This window comes from Penaeus vannamei, chromosome 6, assembly GCF_042767895.1.
Source record: "Penaeus vannamei isolate JL-2024 chromosome 6, ASM4276789v1, whole genome shotgun sequence".
Classification (NCBI taxonomy): domain Eukaryota; kingdom Metazoa; phylum Arthropoda; class Malacostraca; order Decapoda; family Penaeidae; genus Penaeus; species Penaeus vannamei.
Window position 1 is genome coordinate 29,355,670 of NC_091554.1, and position 12,500 is coordinate 29,368,169.

A 12,500-nucleotide genomic window follows, 5' to 3' on the forward strand; every position below is an offset into this window, starting at 1 on the left:
AATAATCATTGTCCATTACTATTGTAAGAAAAAAAATATGAAGTGAAGGCTCATATTATCTTACTATCAATGGAAGATTATTATTAATTATAACAAATCTGGAAGATGTCCGTCATTTTCCAACTCCACACGTATTATGATCAGTTGTCAAAAGCACCGGTACACGGAATGGAGAATACCTGCAGCACCAGATGTGGTCACTACTTTTCCCTCACAGTGTTCCCAAAGTGCACAAGTATTTTATTTATCAACATTTGAGCTATGGTTTGAAACAATTTTTCATAAGCTTACATAGATTCTGAGCCATGGGCCATAAAATAAATGGCTCCACTGTAAGTTCGTTCTAGTCAGTCAACATGTGAACAAAATTTATGGGCACTTTTCCTCGTCGGTTGGGCTGGCCTTCTATCATGCCTTCCATCCAATCTCCATCTTCTGTTTCTGCTTTCAACACAATTATTATCTCACCCTCAGTGAAGCTCAACTCATCATCTAAATCTGCATCACAGTCATAAAGTGCCTGACATCTTCGCTGACGCACCGAACCCATTCTCTGTAAATCATAAAATCATTTGACCATATACTTACTAAAAAACTAATTTTGTCTTTCTTCACAAACAACCTACTATATACAGTAAATGTATACTGAGTATTTCTTATTCTTACCCTTCTTGGGGGAGGACGTGGGTCATCTGAGACAAGAGAAGACAGAGATTCTGTGGATCTTCCATTAATGAACGTATTTGGAGACTCTTGAGGAGATGATGAAGGAGATGTGTCTGTGTCCAATAATCTGCCATCACTTGTGCTACCTGAAATAAAAATGTATGCTAAGTTTATTGTAACATTTAACCATTTAAATCCTTTGACTGTTGTTATACTTTCATGTTAAAATTGTATTTTACACGCATTTTGACATTTAAAAATTTGTCTTCTGGCAAAAAAAACAATTAGATTGGACTTTATTACAATAGTATGCAATGTTATCTCTCAAACAAGAACAATAATTAAAGGCAAAAAGCATTAGCCATTTAAAAGTCTCAGAAAATATAGTTGAGCATCTTCAAATCTGATATTAACTACAAGTACATGTAAGGTGACATGCAAGCAAAGAAATCAGAAAGAGCTATGTAAAAGTATTTCAGAAGAGTCAAAAGACAAAAAGAATAGGGAGTAAAAGAGCTAATTGGTAGCTTAAGAGGGAACCAGGGAACAAGAGGAAAAAGGGAAAAGGGAGAGGGAGCAAGGAAAGAGAGGAAGAGACAGAAAGAGAAAGAGGATACAGAAAGGGAAAAATCAGTCAATTTACAAAAGGAAAAAAAAAAGACTAAATCAATAATACAGTAAGGAAACCAAATTATTTAAGATTTTGGAGCCAAAAAAAGGAACAAAAGAAATATATTCAAAATAATATTTGGGAAAGGACTTTAACTTACAATTTAAGAATAAGTAGACTATTCTACAGCAATAAAGAATATTTTTTGGCAACATCAGCATATGTAGCACTTGCTAAAATCTATACCCTTTTGGTAAATATAAATTCCAAATGAAAATGTTTTCTTTTATTATGTCCATTCTATATGAATTTAATAATATTTGTGTTTTATCATAGGTGCAAATTAAGTGAACACTCTCAATTCATCTCCAACATCCTCACATGTAAAGCCTGTAGAATACTTTTCCTATTATTTGTCCTTCATCCAACTTGGTTGATAGTTGGACCATTTATTAAAATTTTGTGAGGCCTGACCCAATGAATATTCGTATATACAGATATACATATACACAGAAATAAATGCATATCTGTTTATCAGATATATATAAATTCATCTATCCATCTATATGGTAGATATGCATATCTAGACTGATAGATATGCATTTATTCCAGTGTATATGGATGTCCATGCACTGAATGTCCAGTAGGTTGGGCCTCGCACAATTTCAATGAACCAGCTGTTTATCTATTGTAAAATGCTAGATTAGAATACCAAACAGTACAGTGATGCCACTTTGCTTTCCATTTATGTTGGATAATGGATTACTATTCAGCATCAAAATAACAAAAAACATACATAACCATTTAGGTATCATGTCCAATAATATGTTTATCTGAAAAGGTATGAATTCACAAAATTCCATTTAAGTATTTCAATTTTAAAAGTACTATTCAAAGAGAAATAAATAGAAAACTTTGTGGAAAAAAAAAATTTGCTTCCGAAAATAGTAGACAATAATTGAAGTTTTTTCAGTTTCTCAGTTTTTGTTTTATTTGTTCTTTCCTTGAATTTTACAGAATTTAAGGATATACTATATACATCTTTATGTTTCATCATACACAAAATATTAAACAGCTTGAGTGCAAAGGCAAAATAAGTTACCACCCAAAAAAATATACATAGTTGCATACACATGATAAGAATGCAAACGGAACAAATGATTTCCATATGGCTGAATACATAATTGTTAAGCATATAAATAATCAATTCATGCTTCATATATGAAAATAAATTACTGCATGCATATACTTACACATGTACCTTATTTACAGCTTCTATTACTTTTTTCTTTCTACGAACTTAAACTCTAATAACTTCCTCTCTAAATACTATGACAGACGAAGCCTAAAAGCTACCAAGCCGATGCAGAGAGAAAGAAGCCAAAGAGGAGAAGCACCCAGTCCCCTCACCTGACTTAGCCTCAGGGGGCAAGTTATGTGAAAGAGAGAAGCGTGTAGCCCCAGAGGAAGTAGTGGTGGTGTTGGAAGAAGAAGAAGGTTGAGGGTAGAACACACTATTACTAGAATCAGTTGATGGGCTCCTCTTGTGCCCCATTCCCCCAAGGCTACCACCCCCTCCACTGTTGTTGTTGTTGTTGTTGTGAGGCAGGCCTGGGTGGTAAGGCGAGGGTCCCAGCATAGGGTCAGAGGGCGTGCGGGAGTGACTTGAGTAGCGTGTGGAGTAGAAGGATGAGGGGTGGGATACACCAGTGGGGGGTTTAGGTGCTGGCCGCTTCTGGAGTGTCTCTGGCAGGTTACCACTGAGAGGCACTAGTAAAGGAAGAGGGGTTGATAACAGCTCAGTTTTTGATTGCTGTAAATTTTCTAAAGATAACACTCCTTAAATGTAAGGCTTTAGATTAAAAACTATGAATTATTCCATGCAAACCTTGTGGTTTCAACAGCATTAACAGTAACAATAACAATCATGCATTCTGAAACCATACATCAAGGTTTTATAAAACCTGAAACATTCTTAATAATTTTTTCTTTTATCAGTTTCAATTAAATGTCCTGTTAATTCTTTTGCACTCTTGGTCTCCTAAACATGTAAAATATTATTTTGCAAAGCTTATTAGGATATACCATGCACAGATATCTATATCTTTAATAGATTAAATTTCAATTTGCTTTACAGTCTTAAGTGGTTCTTAGTAAAAAAAAAAAAAAAAAAAAAAAAAAAAAAAAAAAAGATAGTGATTTATCATCCAGTGGAATCCTTTCTTGAAAAAAATGGCCAATCAAACATCTAATTTCTTAATGCAGTTACGTGATATCTAAAATCTGTTTAGTTTCAGCAAAAATACACGAAAAACAGCTAGACACATCAATTATTTTACCAAAAGAAAGAGTTTCAGTCAGTTTGATGCTAATCATGTGCAGTGAAATCAGTTATATTGAAAAACACAAATAGAAATTAGAATGAACTTTTGCAGTACAACATAAGCAACAGTAAATGTGATGTAGCACATAACTTGTCATAAATGGGACATTCTATGTCACATCTATATCAGAGAAACACCTAACTAATTAAGTTCAAAATTTACCAATCAGCTTCATGGTCAGAACAAGTTATGAACCACAAAGAAGGAAAAATAATGCACACTGATGTTACATGTGTCAAACACAACATCAAGATAAAAATTCAACTCTTTAAAATGAAACTTGTAATATGTCAAGTCTGTCCTTAATCAAACTTTGAGCTCTGTGCCATTTGTATGACAAGAAACCACTGCACTGTCATTATGTGGTGGCAATCCAGCATGACACATATTCTGGCCCTATTTGTTAAATATTTAACATTAATTATTTGAAGCTAATTTTATGGGGATTATTTCAGATGGCTTAATTTCTTTAATTCAACTTTTCTCATAGAATCAGACAAAAGGCACAAAAGAAGGGTCATACTGTAATGAAGATAGTATTCCAGTAGTTAAATTGAAGTTAAATTTACTGAGTACTAACATATTGGTTTACTGGTCACTGGAGGTGGCAGAGGTGGCTGAGCTCTCCAGCGAGATGAGGAAGTCCGATGCTCACTGCCTCGGTAGTCCCCTAAACCACGGTGATCTCCCAGGCCACAGTGGTCAGCACTTCGCTGGCACCCAGGAGAGCCTGACCCTGGCATGCTGACTGGTCTTCCTCTGCTCTTTTTCTCAGGAGTTGACATACCATTCTGCTGGTAAATGATGTGAAGTATAAAAATAAGTTGTGCAAATGACTTTAAAAATAATTAATGCATTTACTCAAACTCTATGAACTGACCATGATACACATCAGAATGACAGTGAATATTATTATGAACTTACTTTGAAATTTTCATCATCATCTGAGACATCTGTCAAATTGTCATCTGAGAGATTCCACTCATATTCCACATTTTCAAACATGGTCTTTTTCTGCTGTTGAGCCTGACTGAGCTGAAGAGGTAGAGATATCACATTAATACCATATTCTAACATTTTCACTGGCTATATAAATATCTAGCTTGATAATAATGAAAAAATAGAGACAGTCACCAAATATAAAGTTCTAAGTACCAACTCTTTCCCTTGATTCCTACAAACATTTACTCTACTTGTTTCTGTGCATCTCAGTGAAAAAACAAGCAAAATAGGAATCATGTCCAAGCAAGTAAAAAGTTATCCTGAAAAATACACATATATCTAAAATCATGAATATCAGAAAAAATACACTAATAATATTGATACTGATTATGATAGGCTGACTAGTCCAAAAATATTACTAGCTTCAGTGATTCTTAGAAATGAAACTATTCTCAATTCTTGTCACCTTCCCTTATCTTATTTCCTCTATCCTTTTCTCATTCTCATTTCATTTATCATTTCCCACTCCCTCATCTTCCTCTCTCTTTATCTCCTAACCCCTCTCCTTTACCTAATAAAGTTTCTTACCATATCTGCCATGAGCCTGCAGTTGCGTTCATTAGCAATATCTTGTGGATTCTTGCCATTGTTATTCTCTATACTAGGATTGGCACCAACTCTGAGCAACAATCGCATACACTCTGGTTTGTTGTAGATGACACAATAATGTAAGGGAGTATTTCCTTCCTTAGTCTGACGATCCAGAGAATGACTATTCTGTACCAAGAAATCTACCAGGGGAAGTGAGGCACCATTTTCTTGATAGATGGCTACATGTAGAGCACATTCTCCCAATGGTGATAAAGGCATTCCTAAGTCAGCACCCTGAAATAAAGTATGAAGAAATACAAGTATTCAGAAAAAAATAATACAAAAACTATATATGTATGTATGCTCAAAAAATCTTTAAATATATAAAGGAAGAGCTATTGGTATATATGTGTTTTCACAGTCTACATACCTGAAAGTATACACGTAGGAGGCCATAAAGGTCATTTTTATCAATTACTTCTCGCAACTGCCCCAAAAGATCCTCAGGGTTTTCTGTGGTTGGTTGGACAAAAGCCCTTCGCACATATTTGGACTGGATGAATTCCCTTCTCTCATCCCTGAAAGTTCAGTCTTATAAATATATGATTTGTGTATTCATATGTAAAATTAAAAAACACATGTTTAAATTGGTCTTCTGTTAATAAATAATTCTCACATTTTCTAATTCCCCAATTCTTTTTTTCATGTTGTGACCAAAAATTACACTGTATTTATCACTGAATATTCATATCTTTAACAATGCTAAGGGAAATTAATAAAAATATTCAAAAGACAGACGTATACAAAACACAACATACAGGGTAATATATTAACTGTTTCCACATAAGTTTTTTTAAATTAATGTTTCCACATTAATTTTATCAATCATGGTTATAAAGAAATAGCTTGTCTTCCATGTGTTAAAACATATCCCTGACACATTCAAGATTATCTTTATGATATAATAAATGAAAATAAAAACTTGGGTAACTAAAGTCATTTAACAATACAGAAAAAAATTAGTACAAAACAATATATCTAAAACAATCACAATATCTATTCCCTATAGAGAAACATGCTTAACTAAGAAATAAAGTATGTTAATCAAATAAAGTAAAAAAAAAAAAAAAAAAAAAAAAAAAAAAAAAAAATATATATATATATATATATATATATATATATATATATATATATATATATATATATATATATATATATATATATATATATAAATGATTATTGCAGAGCTTACTCTACAGTTTTCTTAAGCTTAACATTTACTACTAAAAGTCCATAAGAACAAAGGAATTAAAATGGCTTTTAATAACATTTCAGCACCAAGTTGTCTCTATAGTCACTCTGGAAGCATTGGTAAATTCATGTTCTATACATAAATGAAAAAAAGAACACATTCACAAATAATCTTACATAATTTTCCTATCTAAAAAATATTCTTATTTTCATGCAAACTCTGCAATGCTCAGAGTGACCAATGGAACACTAAGAGAGCAGGTACAAGGGTCTCAGAAGCAGATCATTACAAAAACAATGAAGGTGATCATAAATCATGTTATTAACGTGCATTTAATCTACCATCTAACGGAGAATGTTTGAATTTGAAATCAAGTTCACTAGCAATTTTATGAACATCTTTTTAAGATGATATTATCAAATAGATTATAGATAACATGATAATTGCATAAAATGCTCATCATAAAATTATCTGCCTCTGATTCCTACTGCTGCCCAGAGACACGGCTGAGAGTGAGTGCCGTACTCACCACCTTCTTAGCCAATCTTCTCGTGAGTCACTGAATAAAAAGAGTTTTAATTGTCAAAGGGATCACAAAGATCCACACAGGGTAATCTAAATGTTCCAGTTTTGTTCAATAATATCTGTGAATTTTTCCAACTCAGCTCAATGTGATTTCTGATGCTGAGAGTTAGTTCCTTTCAGGGATGAATCACGTTTTAAAATTATTATTCACATATGTACAATGTTAACAGGTAAAACAAACTTAGACATCAACTAACAATCACAATCCATAGCAGTTTATACAAAACAAAAGGTGATGCACAAAAGACTTAATACATACAAAATTCACCTTTAGAAAATTTCCTACAATTTACAAGTACTCTTATCTTAACTAACTGATAAGGGGCAAAGAAATTATGATGAAAAAATTGAAGCAATTTATAGTTGAAAAAGACTCTGACTGCAACTTACATAGTGCTTGTAGGTTCTGGCTTTCTTGGTGATGTAGCTTCTGTCACTTCATTGAAAGAGTTGTTTGTCATGTGCCGAGCAAGGAGTAACTGTGCTGTCCCCACCTGATTAAATATATTGTTTATGTTCACTGGAAATAGGATACTCACAATCTCATAATAAGGTAACAAGTACTTTAAATTTATCAGTCTAGTGAAACAATGAAGTGAAGTATTCACTACTTCAAGTCAACAAAATTTACCTTTAATTTCCTACTTTTGTTGTAGCTGGAAACAGTTTTTGTATATGTGCAACTCCTAACCCCCACTACATGTTTAAAGCAAAATCAGATATTCATTCCTTTGGATATTTAGAAGAAAAACTTTAAAATTAAAAATTACCTCTATAATAATTTAGTCAATTTATAAAAAGCTAGGTATAATGGACTACATGTCTATAATTTCCTAAAAAAAAGAAAGCCATACTGAACAATATACAGAACAGTGAACCTATACACAATATAGAACACATTTTTAGTATAAATAAAAAGTCACCAAATACAGGATGGATGAGAGAAAAAAAATATTTACCTTATCTAAGGTTAAGCTTTGTATTCTAGAAACATGGACTCCAAGATCACGATGAATTCCAGAACATTCAATGCAGACCATAATGCCATAGTTTGTAGAAAGCCAGGTGACATCTGTTGATAGTACACATCAAATTACATTTTGTCCAACATCATTGAAATACAGAAAAATGCATATGATTTTGGTTCCAAAAAAAATGAAACATAAAATCATATTCGGATTACTTCTTGAACAATTTGGATAAAGCAAATGCAGAAAAATGGACATGATCTTATTTCCAAACAAAAATAAAATATAAAATCCCGTTCAAAGGAGTTGATATACTTATAAATAAATAAGCCATTAGATAGTACTGTTTTTTTTTCACTAACCATTAGTTCCACCGCAATCACAGCACAAATTATTTCCAGGTAGGCCCCTGACATAAGATATAATTCGCTGTTGTAATTCTCGGAAGCCTGAATCTGCTGGGGATGGTCCTGGAGTATCATCACACAATGCTTTCTGCAGTGCACCTATAGAATTACAAAAACAATAATCAATTTTAAAAGTATTGGTGTAATAAACTGCTTATAGAAGAGTAATAGTAATAAGATAAATATTGCATATTTTCAATGAACATCTTTATACACTATATCAGGGAGGCACTCACGATACTATTTACATGAGGGACACTTACCTTCTTTACTGTTGAGAAGAACTGACATCCATGCACTCGCTTCTACTTCATCCTCCCCCATGAGGTGGTATGTCCGATTATCTAGAATAATTATTTCAGGTTATGCCTATGAAGTATTATATAACACAATCTAAGAAAATTTATGAAACTTTCAATAAGAAAACTCTCTAAAAAAATTATAAAATGTAAATTATAAATGTCAACATCTAGGTCTAATGCCATAGCAGTCCACACAAATGATAATCAGTAATGTTTTTTGTTTTGGTTTTAATCCTCAAATAAAAAAAGCATGTAAATATCCATACAAATTTCAAATAAAACCAATTAACTTACAGGATACTAGATCAAAACATTTGCGATCATCCATGCTGGCTTTGACTTGACATGTGAGCAGAGGTACAGTAACAGGTGGTTTAGTTTCATCGGAGTGGTGGATGCAAAGGATACTATCACGCACTTCACAACGCCTCTTCTGCCACACTTTGCGCATCTTACCTATAAATGAGTTGAGAATTTTTCTATATAAGGGGAAACACAGTATCATTTCCTTAAATATATTGTATCACAACTGAGTATTAAAAATTACTTACAAATATTGGGACAAAATACATTTTATGAACAATAATATAAGTACCTTCAGATTTTTTGTACAAATAACCAATCTTGTTTGTGCCATGAATTTTGTTACCCTGCTTCTGATGCAAAGAATACCCTGGTGGTGCAACTCCAACCTGGAAAAATTATGTTTTTGTCTTAAAAACACTTGTAGTTGTGTGTGAAATGATATTTTACATATCATTATCACATCCAAAAATAAAGACTAGAGTTACCTTTGGCTAAATAAAATCCATATGCACTGTTACTATACAGAAATTCATACATGAATGCTGTGTATTATATGTGAATGATACACTAAATGTATTTAGCATTCAAACATTTTTTCACAACATACAATCTTCATAAGTATGTCATCAGAATGGTAATCTAAACCTTTAAATGAATGGCAAGGAGAAACAAATAGCCACCTGATCTCTCTCTCTCTCATCTAGTATCTACCCAATTACCATCTGAAATCATCACACAGATAGCAGCAGCAAACCATCCCATCTTAAATACTCCAAACCAAAGCCATTTATATTTAGCCTTACACTGGAAAATCCAGTAAATTTACTGACACATTCTACCATTTCATTACTATCAAAATCATCATACTATTATCATACATCATTCAAGGACTGGGAGCTCTGATATAATAGCATATTAAGAATGTGCTCATTTCGAGAAACTATTCCAGTTCTACATACTTCTCTGGAATAAGCATTTTATATACAATACTATATATCCTGGAGTCTCTCCAAAGCAGAGAACAAGTTAAACTGTGAAAGCAATGGTTAGTATGTGTTGCTTTGAGCTGATCTAGGTTGTGTTGGGATTGACAGGATCAATATAAGTTTGGTATATGGCCACACAAAGACTATCTAACAAGGAGAGGCAATTATTGATTGCTAATAAACAAATAGCTGAAATGACAAAAGTATTCATCATTATTACTAAAGACAACTTTGAAATGAAGAAAACAATAGTAATTTAAAATACATTTCTAGTAATATTGGTAATAATCATAAAAGGGAAACTTTCAAACTACTTCACCTGAAAGTTTTATATACATACATATATTCTTCATAATACATTTACTATATTCAATTCAACCTGAATACGACATGCATTACATGGATGTAACTACTTACTGAAAATTCAACAAAAGAGGAAAGTTTAACTTAAGGGAGCTGGCTACACTTTGGTGGTGACAAAAGAAGAGTATTTCAAATATATGCTCAAATTCTTCCAGTTCTATCTACAAATCAACCTCGACCAATGTTTTACTTTATTGCATATGGTGTAAATGTCTAAGGCGGTTTAAAGGGACAATGCTGTCTGCACCAAAAAGAGGTATTGTGATTTCGGATCTACTGTGCTTGCTGAATAAAGGTGATTTTTTCTATCTTTTTGCATCATATGTGCTGGTTTTGTTTCTAATGTATTTAATGTCTATATCAACATTCTAGTTTTCAGTGTTGTGCTTTTCTTGCGCTGGTGTTTTTACAATCACAGTGGGTAACAAAAAGAATGAACAAAAGCCTAAGACTATTACAAAACAACTTTTGAAGTATATTGCTGGAAAATACTTTGGGGGCAATGCTCCACATAGGTACGAGTGATGGCTCACTGGTTCATACATAAGTGAGGGACAAACGAAGATACATTTTTGACAAAGTGAAGGAGTTTTGAGTTATAAATGACAAAATGTCTGAAAACTAGGGGTTTTGATGATATCAAAGAGAAGCAATAAAATGACATGGAGACATTTGGCCACATATGAGATATTTTTCAATTCTCATTACATAGGTCCTAATGAGGTTATCAGGCTATTCACAACCAAAAGATAGGAAAAAAAAAATTATCCTTAAAGTAACTTTACAAAATGAGGTAATGCCCTATGAAATGATGTCATAACATCACAACATTATTGTTCTTATTCACATAAAATTTTGGGAACATAAGTATTTATTCATATGAAATGTTTAAGTCTTCACTCCAAATTATTTTGATTTTATCAGTAAATATCACCAGCCTCCTTAATATACTTAATTTTAAGTTGGTAAAATTTTGCAATGTAAGCTGTATTCCTAGAAGTCTGTAGTCATTTCTTCAAAACATGATTTTCTCATTCACTCCTTTTCCATTAGTCACAACATTTGCATTTTCTTATTTTGGGGCCAAGGGATTTAATCCAAACATTTTCCACATTTTCTCTAATTGCTAATTGTATTATACATAAAGAATAAATTACTGAATTCTTAAAACCCATATAACTGAATTTTGATTAAAAGATATATAAAACAAACTGCAGCAAACTTTTACATTATATATTCATAATCTCAATTAAAATTCTGAGGACAGCAGTTTATTATTTCATTCTAATAATCAATTACCTTGGGGTCAAGACTCACCTAGCATTCTCTAAAATTTTAACTTGTAGTTTCAACTAATCAATTGTCTTTGTGCTTTCTAAAACTGTTAATCACACAGGCACAACAACATATATAGCAAGGTAATTCCTGCCAAAACCATCAATTCTGAGGTTTTAACTTACCATCATATGCTGCAGGTTAGCAAAAGAAAATAATAGGGTTTATGAAAGTATATATTTAGAAAACAATAGTTTTCTATCCCACTGATTCCTTTACGAAGAATTCAGTAAAATTATAAAAATGCTGGCAAAACAAAAACACAATGCAATACTCATTTAGCAAATCTAAATCAAATAATTGATTTATAGAAAAGTATACTTCATCTTGGCATGACACTATCAGAGATATATTTTTTTATAAATATTAAGCAACTGCAAGGGCACTTAATGTAAGATATGTGTCCTTATAACAATATTTCTGGAAAGACGATTCGGTAATCTCATACCATGTCTCTACAGATCTGAATTACACTGAGAGTATCTTTGATGATGAACAACAGCTTCATTAATTACTAAAGACATCTACCATGCAAATTAATCATTCCACATTATTCAATTTAGTTTTAACAAGGAACAAATTTCAGAAAGAAAATGTCACTTACTTCTGTTTTAGCTTCTGCTGAAAGGGAACTGCTGATAATCTTCCTAGTTGCAAGCAGACGACGCCGTTCCTCCTCTTGTCTGTGTCTTACATCACGCAGCTTTTCACTCAGCTCTGTTACATATGTGCCAAAGTGTGCCCAAGTCTTCATTCCTTCCTCAAAATATCTGTAAAATTTGTAACAAACTTTAGTTGATGAA

At 32.5% G+C, this 12,500-nt stretch overlaps 1 protein-coding gene across 8 annotated transcripts in view; it reads right to left on the bottom strand.

Annotated features, from left to right (window-relative positions):
• Asap (ArfGAP domain of ASAP) overlaps positions 1 to 12,500 on the bottom strand; it is a 159,646-nt gene that overhangs the window by 1,267 nt on the left and 145,879 nt on the right. Inside the window, exons 7-21 of one of the 8 annotated variants that reach the window (XM_070122824.1) lie at positions 12,302 to 12,467; positions 9,303 to 9,399; positions 9,002 to 9,163; positions 8,669 to 8,749; positions 8,361 to 8,504; positions 7,990 to 8,102; positions 7,421 to 7,524; positions 6,975 to 7,004; positions 5,624 to 5,771; positions 5,191 to 5,487; positions 4,585 to 4,695; positions 4,241 to 4,451; positions 2,687 to 3,046; positions 667 to 812; positions 1 to 553 (exon numbers count right to left, since the gene is read on the bottom strand). The exon at positions 1 to 553 is cut by the window's left edge and continues 1,192 nt beyond it. In XM_070122824.1, coding sequence (XP_069978925.1) covers positions 344 to 553; positions 667 to 812; positions 2,687 to 3,046; positions 4,241 to 4,451; positions 4,585 to 4,695; positions 5,191 to 5,487; positions 5,624 to 5,771; positions 6,975 to 7,004; positions 7,421 to 7,524; positions 7,990 to 8,102; positions 8,361 to 8,504; positions 8,669 to 8,749; positions 9,002 to 9,163; positions 9,303 to 9,399; positions 12,302 to 12,467 — 2,380 coding nt within the window. In that variant the 3' untranslated portion in view covers positions 1 to 343. Of the gene's footprint in view, positions 554 to 666; positions 813 to 2,686; positions 3,047 to 4,240; positions 4,455 to 4,584; positions 4,696 to 5,190; positions 5,488 to 5,623; positions 5,772 to 6,974; positions 7,005 to 7,420; positions 7,525 to 7,989; positions 8,103 to 8,360; positions 8,505 to 8,668; positions 8,750 to 9,001; positions 9,164 to 9,302; positions 9,400 to 12,301; positions 12,468 to 12,500 lie in introns of all 8 variants that reach the window. The other 7 variants (XM_070122823.1, XM_070122827.1, XM_070122828.1 and 4 more) reach the window with 7 other exon arrangements.